This window comes from Aquila chrysaetos, chromosome 2 (genome assembly GCF_900496995.4).
Source record: "Aquila chrysaetos chrysaetos chromosome 2, bAquChr1.4, whole genome shotgun sequence".
Taxonomy (NCBI): Eukaryota; Metazoa; Chordata; class Aves; order Accipitriformes; family Accipitridae; genus Aquila; species Aquila chrysaetos.
The window spans coordinates 82,134,946-82,158,120 of NC_044005.1; the positions used below are offsets into that span (position 1 = coordinate 82,134,946).

The window sequence follows — 23,175 nt, forward strand, 5'->3', positions numbered from 1 at the left end:
GGATAGGTCAGGTGTGAAGGGACCTCAGGAGGTCTCTAATCCAAGTTCCTGCTCAAAGCAGGGCCAGCTATGGGGTCAGACTGGGTCATTCAGAGATTGATCCAAGTCGGTCTTGAAAGCCTCCAAAGGAGGAGATGGCACAAGATCTCTGGGCAACCTGCAGCGCTGCTGGGCTGTCCTCACGGAGAGAAAGTTTTTCCTTATACCCAGTCCAAACCTTTCTTGTTTCGCCTTTTCCCTGTTGTCCCTCATCCCTGTTACACACCACTGTGAAGAGCCTGACTCTGTCTTCCCGTAGGCGCTGGGGACCTGCTGTTCGGTCCCCCAAAGCTGTCTGTTATCCACAATAACCAGGTCCAGGTCCCTCAGCCTCTCCTCACAGGGCACGTGCTCCAGCCCCAGCCATCTTGGGTGGCCTCTTCTGAGCTCACTCCACTTTGACAATGTCTGTCTTCTTCTGGGAAAGAGGGGGGCAAATCTGGACCCAGCATTCTAGAAATGGTCTACTGAGTACTGACTAAAGGGTATGGACACTTCCCTACTTTTCCTCTATGTTTTGTAAAACAGGCAACTTGATAGAGGCTCATGGTCATTAGGACCAACAGTGGAAAAAAGCCTGCAGTATAAATGAAACTTTTAATGGATGCTGCGTTTTTAGATGTGCCCAACTTGAAAAGACCTTCAGCAGGACATCTTGCCTTATGGGACATCATAGAATCTAATCATAAGAGAATAATCTGTAAAAGACTTGATTTCATCCATATGGATGCTTTCAGTAGTTCTGCAATGTAATTACACATTGTACATAAAAATAATTTTTTTGTTTTCAATTTGTAACATGACAAATTGATGCTTTCCACTCCTGAGAAACAGTGAATACCCATTTTCTGTTCCTTCTCATACCATTCCTGATTTTACAGGTCTCTGTCATTCCTTTTTGACTTGGCTTTTAGAATTCTTTCCCAACATTATTTTAATAGCCACTTTTCTTGCTTGAGAGCCAAGGTAGTTCAGTTTGAGTTAATATGGTTACAAAGCTTCTGGTGATTTTGAGTGTAGACAAATTCAGTTCATATCTGTCTACAATAGATAACATAGACATGTAGATTTGATCCACAGTTTTCTTACAGGTACTAAATTAATCACTGGCAGAGGTACTCCCTTACTTGTGTGTGTTGTAATAGGAGTTGCTCATTTATCCTCCCTGAATTGTCCCAACTAGCTGTGTGAGTTAATGAGTATGTGTACATGTAGGGGAGGAATGTTGTTAACAGATGCATGCATTTCTGGGTGAATGCAGTGAGCCACTGGCTAATTTTTCAGAGCTTGTGGCTGATTCTGCTGTCCCGATAACCTCTCCCAACTCTTATTAGACGCTGAGTGTTTTTACTTTTAAATTACCTATCCTTAGGGGTTTGGATGTCCTTTTCATGACTGGAAACCTCTTAGGATGTTCCCTTCTCATGAATGAACTTCACTTTAATTTGTCCAACTCTTTTTATTGAGCCATCTGCTTTTTTTTTTTTCCTCTTCTAAAATCCAATAGCCCTGCTTTCAATTAAAACTGAAACACCTTAGACAGAAAATGAGCCTTCATGTATATTTTCAGTATTTGCTGTTTTTAAATATACGCTGGGATTTTTGTGTTATTTTAACATCGTTGTAGGCATTCAGGGTTCCGACTGTGTAATTTTTTAATGATCTTTAACTAAAAAAGCTCTTTTTAAAATAGAGATGTCAGTGATTTAGCAATTGTTATTTTTTTACTGACATTGGCTCATTATTTCTCTTCCAGTTGAAACATTTTTCCATTCACCTCCAGAAAAAGCATACTTCTCAGAGTACTAGATGGCCTCGATATGCATAATACTACGTACAGGCAAGATGTTGGTGATATTCCCATTCTGGCAATCACTCCCATTAATGGAAGTATATAATTCTTTAAAAGGGCCAGACCTTGTAACAGAAGCTTATGCTTCTTTAATGAAGTAATGCCAGTACTTCAAACACAAAAATGAGAAAAGCCAGATAGGTAAGGTGCAAGGTAGGCTGGCGGAATTCCTTTAAGTGGGAGGCAAATGTTGACAGCAGAAAGGGATGTGTAGATTTCATTTTTTGGTAGGTTGGACAGGCTGACAAGAACAACATTATTTTTTGATGAGTTTTGACATGACTCAAAGTGTAGCAAAAGGATGTTTTTACTGTGGGATGCCTAATTTTAATGGAAAAACTATATTCATGACAGAAGTTTTGTAATAGGTGTCAAGTACTTTGAAGTGAACTATAATTAACATCATTTTATTGGCACTGTAAGAGTAAAGCAGATAGTTTTGAAAAAGTAGGAGCTACTCACTCAGCTGTTCCATTTTATGCTAAATCAGTGAAGAGAAGGAAAAAAAAGGTAGTCCCCTCAAAAAAATTGTAAACGGGCTGACAGTATTTCCAGAATTTTACAGCTCCACATCTGGAGAGAGCTGAAGATCAATTTTCATAGGGAAGAATATCTCTAAAAAGATGCTCGAAATGCCTTTAGTCTCTAACACTTCTTTAGTGGTGACCTCTTTTGCGTGACTGTGATATGCATGTTCTCTTCCAATTAAGAGGGATGAGATACATGTGTATTATACAGAAGCAAGTGACAAGTGCGAGAGTACTGTGTTACTGCTGAAAGGCGAGAATGAAGCATGCTTGGGGATTGACAGGTCCTGTAGGAGGTAATTGAATAGCTCTCTGTCTCCCTGCTTTAATTCCGTTAGCTCAGAGCAAAAGTGGAAAATGTGTGAAGTTTCTTCTCAAGGAATGCTTTCTTTTCTCTTTTTGCCTAAGATCAGTGTTGTTGAAAATGTACCGTTGAGTTCCTCGTGTTTGTCCTTGCTGGAAGAATGCTTCTGATCCTGGACCTTCTTTTTCCATTGTTCCCAAAATCCTATACTAACTATGGCTTTCAGTGAACACAAAATGTGTAATGGTTGCACTCATGAACATAAACATGTAGTTTTAAAATCTAAAAGTATTGGTTATGTTTTCATAGTGTGTGTTACATGTGACCATAGTTTTCCCAGTTGGTTGGCAGGTCACAATTAATAACTAATGCAACTTGCTGCACGTCAGTGCCGTGAACCAGCAAGTTGGCAGCTTGATTCTGATCTGAATTCCTTTATGGCAGCAGCCTGCTCCTGATCTGTGGTGGTCCTAGTCATGAAGTGACAGAAGCAGTGTACAGAATAGAGGTCTACTTCAGTTAAATACGAAGATTTAAAACAGTTTGTCTTGGTCCAGTAATTTATTGTATCACCTCTGTCTTTTGAGAAAGCTCCTCTTCCCACCAGTCTTCCATAAAAGTTATGATGTTCTCGGTACACCATTGTTTTTCAATGACTTTGGTAGTCTTTGGACATGGTCTGAAGAGTCTGTAGCATGTACTCCCACTGAGGGCATTAAATGTGAAACTCTGTACAGAGCATACCACAGGGGCAGATTTCTCTATGAAGGCTTTGGGGGTTACTTTTAAAATCTCTTAAGGAGGAAGGAGAGAAAATAAACTTTTCAAAGGCTTGCTAGCAGCCATTACATTTGGGCTGGCATTATAGGCAGTCCCTTTACGATAGGGCAAAATAATGGTAAATCGACCTTGCTTACCACTGCCACCTTGTGAGAAGAGTGGTAAGTAACAGGAAGAGTTATTCTGGGGTATTTGGGGTAGACTGTGAGAAAAGAGGTGATGTGGTAGGACAAGAGGTTTTCTAATAAGCCATTGGTGTCATTGGTACCAGGGCAGAAAGGAGAAAAAGTGATAAAATCTTCAGTTGATCATACTGTGGAAATGCACTGTAAGGAGAAAAGGCACACCCACAGAAAATGCTCAGTATAATGTTTTGTAGACAAGTTTAACATAGAACAGTATGAGAATACCAGCACCCAAGTTTCTATCCTGTTACCATCGTAACTGAAAGGCCTTGCAGGAGTCCCTTTAGATTTTCAGATGTGTTTTATAACGGAGATTAGGTCCTTGGCCCCAAGCTTTAGAGTTGCATTTGACGTTATTTTTGCAGTTGTTAGTAGGAGCAGTTTTGGTGTAAAGCAGCGTATTTTCTGACACTGGTAGCAGGGCGTACAGTAGTACCCTTCTTGGTAGGGTGTGCTACCAGGCCCTGCGCCCGGCAGGGCTGCGGGACCTCCGCCGGGGTCGGCTCCCTGTCGCCCGCCGTTCCCTGGAGGAAGCCCGGCCTGCCCGCTGACGGCGGTCGCTCCTCCCCGAGGGGGACGGGACGTCCCGTTCGGGCCGTGGAGCTCGGCCCTCGTCGCGGGCAGCGTCCCGGGCCCTGCTCTGCCGCCGTCTCCTGCTGCTCGAGGGGTCGTAGCCCCGGGCGTGCCGAACCCTGCCGCGGCCGTCGCCGTGCCGCCGCGGGGACCTGCTTCGGCCCCTCTCTGGGGCCCCGGCACGGCCACCGCTGCGGTCCCCGCCGGAAGATCCGCGGCGCTGGCGGCCTGAGGAACGCCGCCGCCTCCTTTCCGCCGAGCGGGGCCGAGGTCTCCCTCCTCGAGCGTGGCTGCCGGAGCTGTCGCGCTGCGCGATGTGGTGCACCTCGTAGTTGCTGGCTCCCACCTTGCGGCAGATGTAGCGGAAAGGCCGCTGGCAGATCGGGCGCGCAGCTCGTCTGCGGGACCACTCCAATATGCAGGAAAAACAGAAGGTGTGCCGGCACCAGGCCACGGAGGCTTCATCGTTGACGGCGTCCCGGCAGATCGGGCACGTGAGGTCCTCGGAGGCATCCAGCGGCGCGGCCTGGGGCACCTGGCTGGTGCCGGCAGCAGGGGAAGAGGTGCCGTCTTCCGCCAGGTCCTCCTCCGACGCCATCTCGCGCCGCAAACAACAGAGATAAAGCTCGCGACCCGCCCTGGAGACAGCCCGCAGGCAGCCGTGACGCCGCGCGAGCCGAGGGCTGGAGAGTTGCCCGCCGTGCCCCGGGGGCTGCGCTGGCGCTGCCGCAAGCGCCAGGGACGGTCCCGGGGCGGAGGGGTGACACCGGGGACGTCTTGGCGTGCTCCTGCTCTCGGGGCAGGGCGGGGACTGACCTCTCCGGCACGTGCAGGCCGGAATCGGGAAGGCAGGAAAGCGGTTCCTGGCCTCTCGGCAGCGGCGGCAGCAGCCCGAGCCCGGAGGTGCGGCAGGCCAGGAGCGGCGTGCCGGGCCCTGCCGGCGTCCCCGGCCGGCAGATCCTCTCTGCGCCCTCGGAAGGGAGCCCGCGGCACGGGGGTCCTTCGTCCCCACACCTGCAGATGTCTGTCCCCGGTGGACGAGGACAGCGCCGTGGCCCTTCGGGGCTGCCCAGTGCTGCAGAAGGGTTGATGCCATGGGAGTCGTGGTGACTCTCCGGTGGCATCGCGGGGCTTTCGGGGACCATGCACAGAAGACACAAGCCCCAGCCTCAGGGAACAAAAATTTCCCAGATGGCTCATCTCACAGGACTGCCCCGCTGTCGAGCAGAATCCCGTTGCCGTATTCGTCATATAAATGTGGACACCAAGTTCCAGTGTTCACATCCAGCGCCTACATTCTGTTTTAGAAATAAACCATCTCAAGATATTTCTTCCTCCTCGGCTGACTTTGCAGGTCAAGGGAGGTGATCCTTGCCCTCTGCTTCGCACTGGCGAGGCTGCACCTGGAGTGCTGTGTCCAGTGCTGGGCTCCCCAGCCCAAGAGAGAGATGGACGTACTGGAGAGAGTCCAACAAAGGGCCACAAGGATGACGAAGGGACTGCAGCATCTCTCCTGCGAGGAAGGGCTGAGAGCTGCCTCCAGGCTGTTCAGCCTGGAGAAGGGAAGACTCTGGGGGAATCTTTTTCAATGTATGTAAATACATCAAGGGAGGGTGCAAAGAAGACAGAGCCAGGCTCTTTTCAGGAGTGGCTAGTGACAATGGGCACAAACCGAAACACAGGAGCTTTCCTCTGAACATCAGGAAACCCTTTTTTTTCTGTGAGGGTGACCGAGCACTGGCACAGGTTGCCCAGGGAGGTTGTGGAGTCTCCATCCTCGGAGGTATTCAGAACCCATCTGGGCATGGTCCTGGGCCACCATCTCCAGCAGGGTCCCTTCCCACCTCAACCGTTCCGTGATTCCGTGACTTAAAGCACACTCATGCAAGTTGAGAAAAGATGGTATTTAAAAGGTATTGGAGGTATTTAAAAGACGTGTAGACGTGGTGCTTAGGGACATGGTTTAGTGGTGGACTTGGCAGTGCTAGGTTAATGGTGGGACTTGATGATCTTAAAGGTCTTTTTCAACCTAAACGATTCTATGATTCTAGTTTAATATATGTGTACAAAGAGATACGCTTTCCTCACTTGCCCTTGAGAATTACCTAGCTTACTAGTGTTCACAATGCATCTGAGAAATTAATTCCTTCATTTCATTCCAATACTTAACTGTACTTGCAACACTGTTCCCTCTTTTGTTCACCTTTGTGTCTACCCTCTGCACCCCCATAGCACAAACCTTGGTATAACTGCATTGGAGCTATCTTAAAAGAACTTTCTGTCTATTAGACCTACCTGAACTGAGTATTTTACTGCAGAATATTGCTTTGTGAGCTCGTGCTTAATTGATGCTTGCTCCCACTGAATGCAACATACCACATTTTTTTCCAGGTATATTAAAGTATTTTATAAAAATGAAACTTGTTGTCCTGATGCTTTTAGTGATTATTAAAATAACTTTCTAATCCTAAATTAGGGAAGGTGTATCCCATCTGAGTTCTTTTAGCTGTGTTCTCTGAGAGGTTTTAAAAGAGCTTCTAACAGTGGCATTCGAGATATGTCTGCTGGTGCAGGCTTTAAATAAATTATTTGATCTCGAATAGGCAGCAGAAACATTTATGAAGAAATCCTAACATGGGCTGTTGTCTTACATACATTTTTCCTTATGCTTGTTGTAAGTCAAAGAAACTTGTATATGTGTTACAGATTGCTGTCACTGTGTTACTCTGCTCCATGCTTGCTTTCTGGGCCTTGAAACTGCATGTTTCTCAGACCCACAGCTGTCCCTTTTCAGCTATAATTTAGTTATAATTAACTCATTAGGAGTATTGCCCTTTTCTTTGCTATCAGTAATGACATTGCTGCAAATGCAGCTTTTTCAATAGTCCCTGTACTCTCAGGAAGCTCTCAGGCATCGTATTAGATGTTCTTTGCAGGGTAATAAATTCAGTTGTTATTATCTGTTGCTTATAGAGCTTTAAGGAATAAAGAAGTCAAAACTATTCAACCAGAGTACATTTTGGGGTTGGTTTTGTAAATTCTATCAAATGTTCTACATACCATACTGAGGAGTACAACCTGTGGGCTGTCACCTCTGCCTCTCAGCACTGGTGGCAGTCCCCTTTTTTTCAGACAACAGTACCCATCACGTGAGTGCAAACAGCACAGGTGTTTGCTGCACAGCCTGTATTATGATGTGTGACTTTAAAGTCTCTGAGGGTGATAAATATCACGTTACTGATTGCTCTCTTTCTTACTATTTTTCAGAAATCGAAAAATTTCAGGGTTCTGAAGGCAAGAAGGAAGATGAAGAAAAGAAATATCTTGATGTTATCAGCAACAAAAACATAAAGCTGTCAGAAAGAGTTCTGATCCCTGTCAAACAATATCCAAAGGTACTGTAAATATAGTCTAACACTTGTTTAATCTTTCTTAATAGAATGATGAAAAACTCATACGCTTAACCATTTTTTTATTGACTTTTGGTGTGCAGGCTTCACAGTATTAAAAAACCCCCCAGACTAGAAATGAAGCTCCTATTTGAATTTACCTGTTATTAGCTATTACACGTTCTAACTTCTGTGTCAGGGCCTTTCAGAAAAGCTGATGAAGTGAATGAGAATTTTTTTTTTTTACTTCAAGTAGGTTTTGTAGCTGGGCCTTAGGCAAACTGTTGAGGTGTTTTCTTATAGTTGCTTTTTTCACATGTACCATCTTTTTGGAAAATAAAAGACCAGTTGACAAAAAAATATTCTAGCAGAATAAAGAAAAAATGTTTCACTAACTCTGAAAAGTCAACTTAAGTGTGCTGCAGCTGCTTCATGTAGGAATTGGGGGATTTGCTCTGCTGTATTAAGTTTTAAAAGATAAAGTAGCAGGATTACCACAAGCTATGACTTTGACAATGTATGTCCCTGTTTATAAAATTCAAATGTCTTTCCACTACATACTGTCTTCATATTATGTTTTGTTCTCCTCACTGCTACAAACTATGATTAAAAAAGCATTTTTTTCTTGTAAAAGAGGCCCAAACTCAGCTGCTTGTCTGAAGTTTTAGTTTTTATTTTACATGAAAGAAGAGAATGTTGATTTTTTGGGGGTGTGTGTGTGTACAGTGTTGTATTTTGCATAAACAGTTGTTCTAATAGTATTTAAACTGAAATGGTAAACATTGCCATTTATCTCTAGAGTACTTTTTTCTTGCTGATTTATTATCACATGGTATTTGGTTCACCATTAGCCTTGATTACACTCTCAGGTTATTGCTTTATAGTTTCATCAGTAAGAGCAATAAATTACAATGGGTAAAAAGCCTATCAAACAAAATGAAAGGTGTAAAAAATTGAGATTCAGTGATTCCAGCTGACATTTACCTCCTGACTAGCGAATATAAAACTGAGGTAATGTAATCATCCAAATGGTAAAGACGTTAGAAATACACACAGTGCTATACAGAATTACTTTCTTGCTGCATAGCCTGAGGTGCTTTGACTAGATTTGTGGTATTTTGTGTAAATGCTATAGGTGACCTGAAGTTCTTAATAAGAATGTAATAGTGCTGCAACTTCATAATGACAATGTGATCATTATTCAGAATACTATTTGATGAAGATAGTAGAATGAAAGACAAACTATTTAAAAGACAAATGCAATAATCTATCCAATATAGTGCCTGAATATGATTAAATTAACCTTCATTTACTTTAATGAGCTTGTTATATTAATGAGTAGTAAAAGATAGAAAGCATTTCTACAGGTTTTGAGCAGTGAAACAAAAAAAATCAGTGCGGTGGAAATGAAATACTTATTCAGTAATGCAAAACACATTCTTGGAAAGTTTCTGTAGTTGATTTGCTAGCAATATTCTGTGCTCAGCATGGAATTATTCCCAGAACTGCAGGTTTCCTGCTACTATCTAGTAACCATCCTTCAAGGATTGCTTTTGCCATTTGTATCAAACTGCCGATTGCTGTGGTCTAGTGTCTTATCTTTTCTTGATAAATTGTATACATTAGGATAGTCAAAATCAGTACATAGTGGTTGCTTCAGATTGCTTTATAAATAACCAAAAAAGTAGAAATTGGGTAAAAAAAAAGACATTAGTTTTATATATTTAGCAGAATATGGTAATAAGAGCAGTTGATCAGACCTGTACTTATAAATGGTTAAGAGAATTGCTGTATGATTTCACCTGAGAGGCATTTATATTTGAAAGAACATTATTTTAAATTATTCATTGGTTGTTTGCTGATAAGCTTTTTTGGGCAGTGTTGGGTGAGCAGGGTTCTGTAAACCTGAAGAAAGTGTTCAAGAGTATAAAATTTTGGAAAAAAATATGACCAGTTTGAAAAAAAAAAAAAAAAAAAAAAAATCATGTGGTTTACAGACTCTTTGTTTAGGAACGAGATCAATCTTTTAAAGACATTTGGTCTTATTTTAACTACATGTAGAAATATAAATTGCTCTAAAGGAACCCTTGGCCTAAAGTTTTATTATGGTCTGAATGTTAAGCTGCAGTGAGGGTAGATCCCTTCAGTGGCAGCTATAGAGTCAGAAGCAGTATTTTAAGGTTTGAGCAAAAGTTAACTGAACACAGAAGGCTTCTAGTGGCTAACCAGCTCTTGAAGTTGCAGAATAAGTATTATAAAATTGTCTCTACTCAAGTGCCTACGTGATTTCTGAAATTGCTGGTGTAGACAACAGGAAAATAAAATCAAAGACTGTGATTAGCAACAGCTGTCTTATGTTACCAGCTCTGTTAAAGATACAGGCCTCTTCTGTAAAATAGAGATCTAAAAAAGAGATAAGGGTATTACTTGAAAGTTCAGCAAAGCCCATTTCTGAGATTAATTATTTTAAATCTCAGCAGCCCACAGTAAAAACAGCATCTCATTTACTCACGCTCCTCTATGCAGAAGATCTTTTTAATGCCCTCAAAATTTCTTCTGAAACAGTGGTGCAGTGTCTTGTGTTTGTTGATCCTTTTTCCTGTCCCATAGTGCTATTTTTTTTACTTTTATGGTATCTGAATTCCAGCTAAGGCAGACAAACAAAAATACTGAGAAGACAATTTGTTACAGACTTTTCCATTTTTCAGGTTTTGTAGCTGTTCAGTTTAAAACTTTCATGAAAATATCCAGGGCTTGTTCATAAAGATTTTGCCATTTATCAGTTGAATGTTGTATTTCAAATACATCAAATATGGGAAAAGAATGGGCTATTTTTAAAAAAGAAAGAAAAAAGGAAACCGAAGTCTGAAATTACCTTGTTGCTGAAAAACTAAAAGCCACAATTTAGTGGCTTGATGGGAAACTTTGTCATTTGCCTGCCAATACCTAGCTCTCAAAGAGTCAGTTACTCTATGGGCTTAGGGTCAAAACACCCAATGTCATGAAAATTTTTCTGGAAAACCTTGAATTTTCAGTATTTTCTCTTCATATGAATGACAAAAAAGTTACTTTGGTTTGAGTTACTACCTCATCAACTCCCAAAACCACTATTGTATGTTCCAAATTAAGGAACCCAGGTCAGTTCAAATATATAGATTTAATGATTTCATTCCACTTGTTCTTTCTAGAAATTAAATTCTTATTTGGTTAAATCTGGGGTTGGGTATATTCTTCTGATCTATCAACAGGTAAATTAGTCTAAATCTAATGGACTTGAAATCACATGGACAAATTTAGAGCCAAAATGCTGAGTTAAGTTATTTAATTGTATGACAGTTCACATTCAAGATAAAGAATTTTGAGTTTTATCAAATTTCAATTACATTGAAATTGCACATTCTGTAAAAAAACAAACAGCAGTTAATTAAGGAAGAAAGATTTCAAGTTACTTAGTTACTGAAAACGGGGGGAGTACAGCAAAGTTGGAGGTGATGACACCTGGAAATAATGAACTCTCCTTTTTTCAGTGAGGGTCAGAAATCAATACAATGTCTTCTGTACAAAAATCAGTGTTTAATAGTTTTCTAATGATATGATTATTGAATAAAGGTAGATTTTTTCTATTAATAGAAGAGGATAGGGTATTTATATAAATATAATTATGGAAGTATAATACAAAATGAAATTAATTACAACTTGCTCTGATGCTAGAGTGAGTCATAAATTTAGAAAGTTTTAAAACAAAATCTCAGTTTAAGAACAGAATTATATTTCAGTTTTCCTTCTACTGCCTTGTTAGATAATGAAAACTATCAAAATATAAGATGCTGGAAGCATGTCCTCCTAACTACCAGGATCTGGTAGGAGTGACAAAGATGACAAGCAGGTTGATTCTTCTGAATTACTTCCATGATGTAGATTTGCAAACTGGGAGGCACTGTGTCTTCAGAGGATGCAGTGTAATAAAGCCTCTTCCCTCTGCGCAAAGGCTCAACTGATGGGCAATAATGGTCTTGTTCAGAAATATGGTCTGGCTTCAGCTGAGCTTCCGAACTCCTGCTGGCATCCTCCTGGATGTTTAACTACCATGTTGGGGGTAGGGGGGAAGGCTATAATCCAGCCCCTTACCCTTTGAAAGGCTGGCACCCTGCTTTAGAGTATGTGTTTCTAGGGAAGAGACTTAAGATAATGTTGATAAATACTGTAAATTAAGTTAAATTCCAGATTCTTGATGTTCTTTGTTTTGCCTGTCTCATGACAGTTCCTTGAATGATGAACGACTCAGCTAAATTAACCTTTCTCATTCTTAGTTGTTTTTTAAACTGGTTATGTTGTATATAACATGTCAGGTTGGAGACACTGCTCTTGAAATTTATTTGTTCAGCTAAAGTCTTGTAGTTTAATCTCTGTGATATATTAAAACAGAATTCACAGGTGATTTGAATAACAGTACTATATTTCTTTTGTATACATTATACCTCAGAGTGAATCTCTCCACTAAAAACTTTCTTAAAGGGCATTTGAAACAAATGTTGGATGAAATAACCATTTGCAGGAGAACTGGTTTTTCTAATAAATCTAGTAGAAGTCAGTGGGATTATTTTATTTGTTTTAAATAGTCCTATATGGAAGTACAAATAATTCCAATGAGCATAAACACAGAGATTGTACTAATAAAAGTCCTGTCCAGGTACCAGCAGTAAGGCAGTTACCAGCACTTGATTAGTCATTTCTCAACTTTATCAAGTATGTGATTCATTAAATAGGTAGAGTTCATTGGTGCTCAGTAACCTAAAACATTCCTTTTTCACATGTATATAAAAAGTATCCTTTCCTTATATATGTTGTTATGTAGATCAGATTAGAAATATAATTAAGATGCTGTCTTTATTAGTATAGCGGAAATTTCTCAGGCCAAGAAGATATACATAACTGAGCTGAGATTTGTTACTGAAATTTTCCCCATTAACCGTTATTCTAGTTAATTCCTGTATTTTCTAGTGTGTCAATTCTGTGTTAAAAATACAGAAGCAAAAAAAAATTCTGAAATAATTCAGAAGACTCCTAGCTGTGGCAGATCTGTGAATATTATTCTCCCCCAAAATGGAAAGAAGAACTTACTTTCTTGGTATACTTTATTCAGTAGTATTTCATACAGAGAACCAAAATGTTTCTGATGTTTCTGTTCAGTATATTTGGAATTTTAATTACAGGCATGAACTCAAAAGAAAAAATACAACTGATAGTAAGGGGCAGATGTCACATACTGGTGAAGATATGGTAAGAGAATTGAAAGAAGACAGGGTAAAGATTTTGGATAGAAATGAGTGTCGAGAAACTTCAGTCACAGTATCAGTAGAAAAATACCCTCATTAATGAGGAGAGAGTGAAAAAGGATAGTTGTGCCTGAGACAGAGGGAAGAGCAAATAGACTGGAGGATTGGACAGAAGGTTGGATGCACAAAAAGGAAATACTGTATGTGCAGCGATGTTTCATTATATGGGGAAATGATTAGGAAAAGGGACATAAAAGAGGTAAGAGACAGGAAGAGTAAGAGAAATGAAATGATTGAACTTGAAGACAAGGCAAAAAGAACAATTCATTACTGCATTAAGAGAACAGTCAGGAGTGGGTGTAGGGGCTGGTCTGAACAGGTGGATAGGCTGATTCTCTGGCAAGCACTTATCTACTGATTGACATCTGCTGCCAAACAAAATGCTATTTTCCAAGGAATTTGACCTCCTTTGTTCTTTAACTTTTGGTTCCTTCTACAAAGACTTTTGAGAAATCAGGGTGCATTGCTTTTCTCCTGGCATGAATTTGTGAACTGTTTTTTAAGTATGAAAACAAACTTTATCATAGACATAGTTCCTGATACAAGTGTGTGAGCAAAGGAAAAAAAGATGTAGTGTGGAGTCAGTTCAGTTGTCCCTTAGTATTTTCAGATGTGTACGTTTCTCTGTGTGTATTAAGAATCTATTTGGTCTGATCTTTTATTGCTCTGATGTCCGAAAAATTCATCCAAATGTGCTGTTCTTAAAAGTAGTGTATGACTTAAGCAGCTTTATACACTTAAGCCTCTGTGAGCAATTTCTGCAGTTCCTTGAAGAGATTTTTGCCATTTACTAACCAATAGTTTGGCTTTTGTTGTTTTGTATAGTCATCTCCTTTTTTTGTGATAACTTGTTTAAGAAGCACGTAAACCTGGCTTTGCAAATTTGTTCCTTTGTACAGTTTAAGAATTTGAGACCTTGTTTAAAACCTTAGCTTTATGTAGCACATTATATATAAAGTTTTTGTTTGCAAGCTTGTCCAGTGCACAGTCTAAATTAAAATGATGTTGACTTTCATGAAATTCTGCCCCCTCTGTGCTTGGCTTCAGCTTAGCTGGATTTCAGCCTTTAAAGGATGGCTCGTTTTGTTCATTACTTTTGTTTTCCGTAAGTGCAGATACATAAAATAGCTGACAAGTCAGAAAAATAAACAGTATGTATATAAAAAAAACTTTAATATTGCAGTGCATCTTTCACTATTGCAAAGATTTAAATAAAACTCAAAAAAGTTGTCACAGCTCTGAACAATATTTCTTCATATCGTTTTATACTTCATAAACCCATGACTTCAAGCAAATAACTCATACAAACTCGCCAGTGCTAAAGAATCCATAGTGAAGGGTGAGCTTTTCTGTTCTTGTTATGTCTTTAATGTAGGGCTCAGACAATGAATATGGTGATTTTTCTTTTTGTGGCATTCTCCTTCTTTTATGTTTTGTTTCTCTCAAACCTGACAGTTGCTATTCTGCTTTCAAAGCAATTGTTGTCATATTAATCATCTCCAGGTGATTTGTGTGTTTAGTTCCCTTTTAAGTAAGATAGGAAGAAAAAGATGTAGTGATATGTCCATTAGATGGATGGAAAAGAAAATAGAAAATTTCTAAGGAAAATGGGACCTCAGCTGTCGGTTCAGTGAGTAGCCAGGACTTCAAACTGTGATTTATATTGCTGTAATGAAATGAGGACCTTGTTGATGCATAAGGCAAAAGGAAAATTTGATCTGTCACTCAGTCCTGGAGATGTTTCAGGAGAGTGGAAAAAAACTCCAATATTTTTAATAGAAACAGAGCTAAGTGTCTAACTACAGAGTAGGGATTTTTACCTGCCCTACCAGCATTTTTTTTTCTCCCATGTAAGACAAGAAAAGCCTTTATACTTAGAAGGATACTAGAATTTAGACTGATGCCACACTAAATCTAAAGATTATGCTTGTTCTGTTTTTCAGCTGAATTCTTTAAAGAGAAGCCTGAACAATGGAAGGCAGAAAATTATTAATTTTGATAAAGTATACTGTACTGAAATTGGTGCCGTGAATAGTTGTTTGAATAACGAATGCTTTCTCATATATCTTGAAAGATTTCCACCCCTACCAGGTCTTGAAGAAGTAACTGAACATACATCTCTGTAACAAAATATCGCTTTCTAGTTTATAATTTATGGGGGGGATTCAAACTTCCTTTATAATTAAGGCCATTTTAATTTTCATATTCAAGTGTAATTGTTGCCCATAATCTCTGGTCCACATGACACCGGGAATAATAGGGGCAAAAGCTTGTTTATGTTCTGTGTTTAATCTGGAATTTAATAGTATTTCATGCTTTCATTAAATCTCTGGTTTCTGGAGTCACTAATGTACAGAAAATTATTACAGAAAATTTACATAAGGTGTTTAGTACTTAAGGTTCAGAAAAATGTCTTGAAAAGGTTCTTGAATAAAAGTGATTCAGTGATGAAAGACCAGGCCCTAATCAAGCTGCTCAGATATTAGAAAAAGTATCTTTGAGTTGTATACTGTTTCATTCCTGCTTCATACCAAGTTTCCTATTAATCTATATTTTCCATCCTGATCATCAATTTTATTTCAAATACACTAGCAGAAATATTTCAAAATTCAAATTACAGTTTTTCAGTATTGTCAACTTCTCTGCTGCAAATAAATAGCTGTTTGTAACCAAGGTAGTTCCTTTAAATCACTTCTGTATGAAATGTTCAACTAATTCTGAAAACTGAAATCAAGTGTGTGAACACTTGAATAGAGAAAAAGTGTAAAAGCAGTAATCTTTTTTTTTTTTTCTCTTGATGTCTTCCTGTATTCCAGCTGAAGAGAAAAGACAAAACCATTCAAACCTCAAAACCTCATTCCACCTCTCCGAAATTTTTGTAGGAGTGGTGTAATTCTGCTACTCAGTACAGTTTTTCAGTATTTCCAACCGTACTTAGAAACCAAAATGCATCTGAATCTTTGGTTCTGCATTTCATGACAACAAGTATTTGGAAAATTAAGACAAATACTTTAGCTGTACTTGCAGTAAAATACATGAACAAGGCATCACACACATATTTTTCTTTTCTGACTTACCTAGGACCTGACCTTTCATCCATCTCTGTACTTACCTGTTCCATCAGGAGATGAACCCTGACTCCAGTGTTTCCAGGCCCTATGCCAATCTTGCAGAACTCCTGAGTGGATACAGAAAGTAACTTGATTTTAATAGGTCCCCATTTTTGTTAATGATTTATTTGTTTTCATAACACTGCTGTTGAAATCAGCTCCCACAACATTAGGTGACCTCTTTGTCATGCTGAGAAATTTTGCTCTGTACAGATGTCTTTAAAAATTGCTTCATAAAATTGTTCCTGGCTGCAGAGATTAACATGTATTCCAGAGAACATTGTAGAGAGTTGCCTCTCTGTTTCATTTAACCATCCATGGCTGTATAAATCTTTAGCAATGTAATTAAAACAGCAGCAACATAATCAAAAACAAGTGGCACAAAAAATATTCCCAACATTAAAGGACTTTTTTTCCCCCCTCTGATTATGTGATTTTTGAAAGATTTTTCACAGGTTATCTTTCCTTTATTTATACATGCAGATATATAGTTCAGCTTCTAGCTTTTACTGTTTTCTTCCTTGAACTCATCCTTAAAATTACAAACAGGGGCACTAAATTGCTACTTTGTGATTTACAAGGACCTACTCTGTGCTATTATGGTGGAACGCAGTATTGCCTTCCATATTTCAAGGTAGGCTTTTAGAGTAGTTATAATTTACCATTTCATATCGCAGAGCACTCAGAGGCCAAGACTAAGTTGGAGATACCCTTTGTACTCAACACGCTCAATAAGTAAACTGGTCTTGCTCCAAGGAGTTGACAGGCTGGAAAACACAACATAACTAGGAAATGAGACCAAAAGATCAGCCAGAGAGAGATAGTAGCTGGTAGCAGCAGTGTGGAATACAGACAAGTCCTAGCCGCTTGACAGTGGGAACGTTGGTCGTGTCTCTTGTTTTCTAAGCCACCAAAACTCTTGCATTCCTCTCTATTCTTCTTTTATTACTCCTATTTGAGGGGGAAAAGAACAAAAAAAAAAAGGAAGAAAAATATAATTCATAACACCCATAAAATAAGTTTGAGAGCAGGCAGGAATTCAGCCTGCATTAACAGACAATTCTAATTGGGAGCATGACTTCATGTTAATGGTACACAGATTGTGTATGATTGATTGTGGAGATGTGCTCCATCTACACCGAAGGAGATTTGGGGTTTTGTTTGCAATTACAGCAGCATTGTTTCTTCCTCTGCTGTTTGGATTAATTGAGGATCAGTATCATCAGTGCAAGTTCAACATTTTCAGAGGACTCAGCTTTTGGAAACTGAGGGGAGTTCAGCAAGCAAGTCTGTTGGCCATTTATGATAAGAAATAGAATCTAGCTCACTTCCACTTACCTGTGTTACTGCTTAAGGACTAAAAAGGGTAGTGAACAGTAAAAATTAAATTTTGTCTCTGAATACACAGTGTATGAGATCTAGTAAAACTTTCGAATTGGACCTATGCTTCATGAGAAATATAAAGCAAACCATTAGTTAGGGTGAGATTTATCAAAGTACTGTTGAGCAGAACTAAGGCAACGATGTGTACTAATCAAAAAGCTCACCTTCTTTGTGATCAGTTTTGGATTACTTATTTCCTTTTTTCCTTCTAGCTTTTAAGAGGATGAGTTACCAGTTATGTTAGCATTTAGAACATCAATATCGTAAAGTTGCAGGGCAGTAGAAGAAAATACTTTATGGTAAACTGGTTCTTTTACACGATTTTTTAAAATATCCTTAAAAATAGCAAGTTTAAAAAATACACAGAGGTCTATTATTTCATAGACAATGAGAAATGTATCTTGTGGAAGAGAGTTTGTATAATATGGTAACTTAGATAAGGACAGAATGCATAAGATAGATATATATTATGCTACCTCTTGATGAAAGAGAAAGATGCTTTTCCTGTAAGTGTAAACCAAAACACTTACTGCAAGAAGTTTAAAACAGCTGGAAAGGCTTTTGTTGTGGGTAGGCAGCTAAACCGCTCGCTCACTCCCCCGCAGCGGGATGGGGGAGCGAATCAGAAGGGTAGAAGCAAGAAAACTCGTGGGTTGAGATAAAGACAGTTTAATAGGTAAAGCAAAAGCTGCATGTGCAAGCAAATCGGAATTCATTTGCACAAAGCAAACCCAGGAATCCATTCCGCACTTCCCCTGGGCAGGCGGGTGTTCAGCCCCCTCCAGGACAGCAGGGCTCCAGCACGCCGAACGGTCCCTTGGGAAGACAAACGCCATCACTCCCAATGTCCCCCCTGCCTCCTTCTTCCCCCAGCTTTACACGCCGAGCAGGACGTCCTCTGGGGTGGGATGTCCCTGGGCTCGGTCGGGGTCAGCTAGGGAAGCTGTTTCTGCACATCTGTGTCTCGTGGTCAGCTGTGAGCTCTGATTTGAAGTTTTACTGATAGCAGTATGGTGACGAATGTTTTCACTTCTGTGGATCTTCAGACCCCTTAGAACATGAATTTATGGCACAGCCTTTGCCTTAGTTTGAACGTGTCCCTTCCAGCTCCATCCTCTCTCCAAACTTCAGAGATCTTACTTGTCCTTGAAGTAGCCTCCCCTTTCAAACTGAGTTGAAGTCGACCTACGAGGACAGTAGTTACTAGGGAAAAAGACTACACAAGATGCACGATCGCCTTGCCTTGGTTCCCTGTGAGGGGCTTGGAAAGCACATGGCCTGAAAACCCGTGGGTCATTGCCTGCTGGCACCGGGCGCAGAGAGAGCCTAGGCCACATACGGCGGCAGGGGCGTACAAGCAGCCTTCTCCAGAGCCGGTGAGCCCCAAGCAGTGTGAGCGCAAGTCTGTCTGGACCGGTTAGTTTAGTGACAGGGGTTTCCTCCCTCTTCAGGATTGTCATTTGAATGGTTTTGTAACTCCATTGCAACTCGCCGTGGATTTTGGTGGGTTCTTCCCTGTTTCTCAAGCTTGCCACATATCATCAGAGATCCTTAAAACGTAATTATGTGTTGCTATATAGAGGGCTATGGTGGTGAAAGGCATTTAGATTCAAAATGCTCTCTTGCCGTGTCACAGCTATTTAGCCTGGAGTGTGTTTGACCTCAACCTACCTCTTTTCTGTTTTGTTTTTACTCACATTGAGGAAACAAAATAAACAGGTGATGCTTTCATATGATGAGCACACAAAGGATGTGTGCTAGTTTTGAAGAACTCTGTTTCGTAAATATGTCTTTCAGGGTTTTATTAGAATATATATTTTATTGTCTTTTATTAAAACTTACTGAAAATACATCTCCCATTTTCAGCCTTTATAGCCCAGTAGTAGCATCAGTATATAAATATTCTCAGGAACTCGAGGAATCAATTGCAGGCCTATTCAGTTGATGAACGTAGATATTCAATTAATAGCAGAACCACAGTTTTATTCAGAAACTATTGTGTTTCCGTGGTTTGGGATTGGGAGTCAGAAGAAGAATACTACAAACTGGGAGGAAACCGTGCCTTCCCTCTTTTATTTCAAGAAATGTAGCAATGCGCTGTGCTGTCACTCATACCTTCTTAAAAAAAAGGTGAGGGGGAGGCAATTCTTCCATCACTTTCCCTAGACATGAAATCATAGTTTTGTTCCAACAGGATAGATTTAGAATGGGTGACAAATATAGCAAAGATATATTTCCATCTACCTTCTGAGATAATAATCCTGTTATCTAGGTACGGAGTAAGTAGCACTAAGGCAAATGCTATCACATACGAATTATTCTACTGCAGGAAACGTACACCATGGCATACATAGAGTGATCGCACACCATTTGCTCCCTAATCACTGGTTTCCAAGCTGATAGACCATCTACTGTCTGATGAGAGAAACTGTTTACTGTTTATGTCAACTCAGCAAGAGAGAATTAAATCTTCTTCAGCTGGTTATTTTTAAACAAGGAAAATTCACTGGAGCAATGTGTAATGAAATAGTAAAAGAAAAATGATAACGGGGTATAGAGAGTCATTCAATAATAATAATAATAATGAACCTGTTTTTTAGAAATTAAAGAAATTTAGGTTTAGTTTTCAATGAGCTATTTCTCTGTCATTTATTGAGAAACAAACTGGTGGGTAGCAGAGAGCCAGAAAAAAACTTCTTCTGCAAGAGAACAATTCGTTACTGCTTTTACAGGCAAGGAAATTTTTGGGGTTTTTTTGTCTTGTTTTCTTTTTCTGATGTACTGGCAAAATTGTTTTTTGAAGCATATAAATCACATTTTGGGTGGGTTTTGTCTTACTGCATTATCTTACTTTAGTCACAAGTTGCTGGTGATTTACACCATATAACAGACAAGGGAGTTACAAAATTTCAAACTGAAATTTAAGCCGTTTTAGGAAAATGTCACTAATGAAGCCATTAATAACCATGTTGTGCACTCCAAGTAAGAGTAGCTAACTAACATGGAACAGAGTTAGAAACCCCTGAAATGAGGGGTTCATAATTTAAGGGCTGACACTAAACAGAATTGTAGAGGCATGAGTGGTGTCACAGTGATTAGCTTAGTGCTAGTACAGATCACGTTTTAGTATTCTTTCACCCTCTGCAAGAAGAGATGGTTTATTTCTTTCAGGCATAATTACATTTGTCACATTTTTGAGATTGCAAAAATCATACCAGCATAAAAAAGCAAGATGACTTTCAGAGCACTTAACATCATGTTGTTTGTAATATCGTTACAGGGAAGAGACGATGGGGGCAAAAAAGTGGAAAACAGAGCTTTCTACTTTTCAGATAATTTCTCTGTCTTCTGTCCCCCTTTTTTTAAGGATTTCTTTTCAGAAGAGTCTATAGGATAGTGGGAGCAGAAAACATCTTCTCCTGTGGATATACCTGAATGATGAGATATAGGGAAGAGACGATCTCTACAAATCCTCTCATGATCATCCCCACAATGGAGAGAGAAAATTCTGGTTTTTTTCCAGAACATGCCACATCTCTGCAAGGATGTGTTTTGCTAGGCTTAGGCTCAAGCTCATAGACCGAGTACATGGACTCAGTTGCATCTGCAGGGACAGAACTAGGTGCAGATCAGCGCTCTACACTGCTGAGTTTGTCTGCTTAGTAAGCAAGTGGACTCCATCTGCTCTGGAGAAGGAGCGCCAAGATCATCTTCGCATTCAAGGTAGGGATATGTAGGCTGGGAAAGGAACGATGATGGGGCAATCAGCGTGTCCATCTGCCGCTAATACAAAACGATTACCTACGTGCCCCTGTCCGGTTTTAATTCTCCAAATACAAGACAGACAGAGACAAACGGGAGTGAGTTCGGTGGAGGGCTGCCGAGCTCGTCAGGGGCTGGAGCACTTGCGCTGTGTGGAGAGGCTGAGGGAGCTGGGCTGAGCAAGTCAGAAGAGCTGGCTCCAGGGGACCGAAGAGCAGCCTCCCTAGTGTCTGCGTCTGCGGGCAGGCTCTTGAGGAGACCCTTCACGGTGGTGCGTGGTGGGGCCATAAGAGACAGCAGGCGTAGCTTGAAACAAGAAATGTTCGGGCTGGATAAAAGGAGAAACTTCATCAGCAGGAGGACAGTGAAGCTGTGGAGCAGGTTGCCCAGAGAGGTTGTACAGATAGAAGACATTCAAATGGTATTTGACTGCAGCCCATCAAAACATGGCAACTATCTTTAAATTAGCTTGTTGGGTTTTTTTTGGTAGGTTTTCCTCCTTTTTCCCCCTAGTAATCTAGTGGCAGTAGCTCAGAGTTCAGGAAGAGTTTGCCAGCTGCAGACCTAGATTTCTGAGTGGGCTGAGGAGCTCAGGTCAGCTTCAGTGCTTTTGTATCTTCATTGTTAGCAGTAAGTAATTAGTGTATTTAAAGGCAATTTAGGTATGGCCCAAAGTGCCCACAGCTATTGCATACATAGAAATACCCCTAATTCTGTCCAGGGTAATGTTACTAGGGTTTTAGTCTATATAGAGGCCCAGCATATGATCCAAACAAATCAAGAAAAGAATAAAAAAAAAAAAAAAAAACAAAAAACCTTTTTTTTTCTCCCACTGTCAAAAAGTAGTGTTCAGAATAGAGAGCGCAACTAATAGAAGTGATACCAGTATAAGAAGAGCCTTATTATATAGCAGTTGCAGAGACTTGGTTACTTTCATATAACAGCTGGCAAGAGAAAACTGCCAAACAAATCACTGTTCATAGCAGATATTCAGCGCAATGAAGAAACAAGACTATTTTTAAATAATATATGATTTTTTTTATTTGCATTTCTGATGTATTAGGAGTACTGCAATCTCAAAATTCCTATTTAGTCAGACAAGAAAATGAATGCTAATAACATGAGGCATCTATGCATGTGAGCTTTCTACTGCAAATGGGATCATAAGGGATGAATTAACCGGTACCACAGAGGAAGATAGTTTTGTTCTGGGGAAGGAGATTCAGAAGTCATGTTTGAGATAACAGTTTGACTTTGAGTTTATCACTGAACAAAGTGATCGATCATTAAAGTACTTTGGAAACTGTAAAAGATTCTGTGAATGCGTCGCCCTTTCATGCTTGTCAAGTTTGGCTAAAGGTGGTGCTGGAACAACAGTGGGGCAAGTCCCTTCACTCCAGTCAGAGAGGGAAGGAAAAGGAGAGAAGGGATCCTCCTAGAAAGGATTTCATCTCAACTGTGTCCCCTGCATTCCCCCACAAGCCACATGTCTGCAGACTGTATGATGTGCAATTTTAGAGGGAGGCACTCCATACAAGAGCACTTTTTTTACTGAGAGCACTTACGTTGCTTGTAGACGATTGGGGTTAAAATGCTACCTCATCCTTTTAAGACTAGAAGCTTACTTAGAGAAAGAGAAAAATAGGCTCTTCCAGGGTGATTAATTTAATCCTAAATGTTCACATGTAAATAGGTTTCCTAAAAGCTGACAACTTCAACTCTAAAGTTAGGGAAATGAAACCACCTAAGAAAAGGTAGTTACTGTACTCTTGGAAGTACCACATAAATGCAGAACCTGATCAAAACCATTGAAAGCTATTGGAAAGGCCTCTTCAGTTCAGTTGTTTTTCTAAAGGTGTTCTTTTGAAGATGCTAGCTCTCTTGACCCATGTATCTTCTTACACCTTAGAAGTAGAGGTTTTATTCCCCAGTGTT

At 40.1% G+C, this 23,175-nt stretch overlaps 1 protein-coding gene across 1 annotated transcript in view; it reads left to right on the forward strand.

Moving 5' to 3' along the window:
* Positions 1-23,175, forward strand: part of KHDRBS2 (KH RNA binding domain containing, signal transduction associated 2) — a 362,804-nt gene that overhangs the window by 67,284 nt on the left and 272,345 nt on the right. The window contains exon 2 of the mRNA XM_030000725.2: positions 7,528-7,655. Coding sequence (XP_029856585.1) covers positions 7,528-7,655 — 128 coding nt within the window. The remainder of the gene's footprint in view (positions 1-7,527; positions 7,656-23,175) is intronic.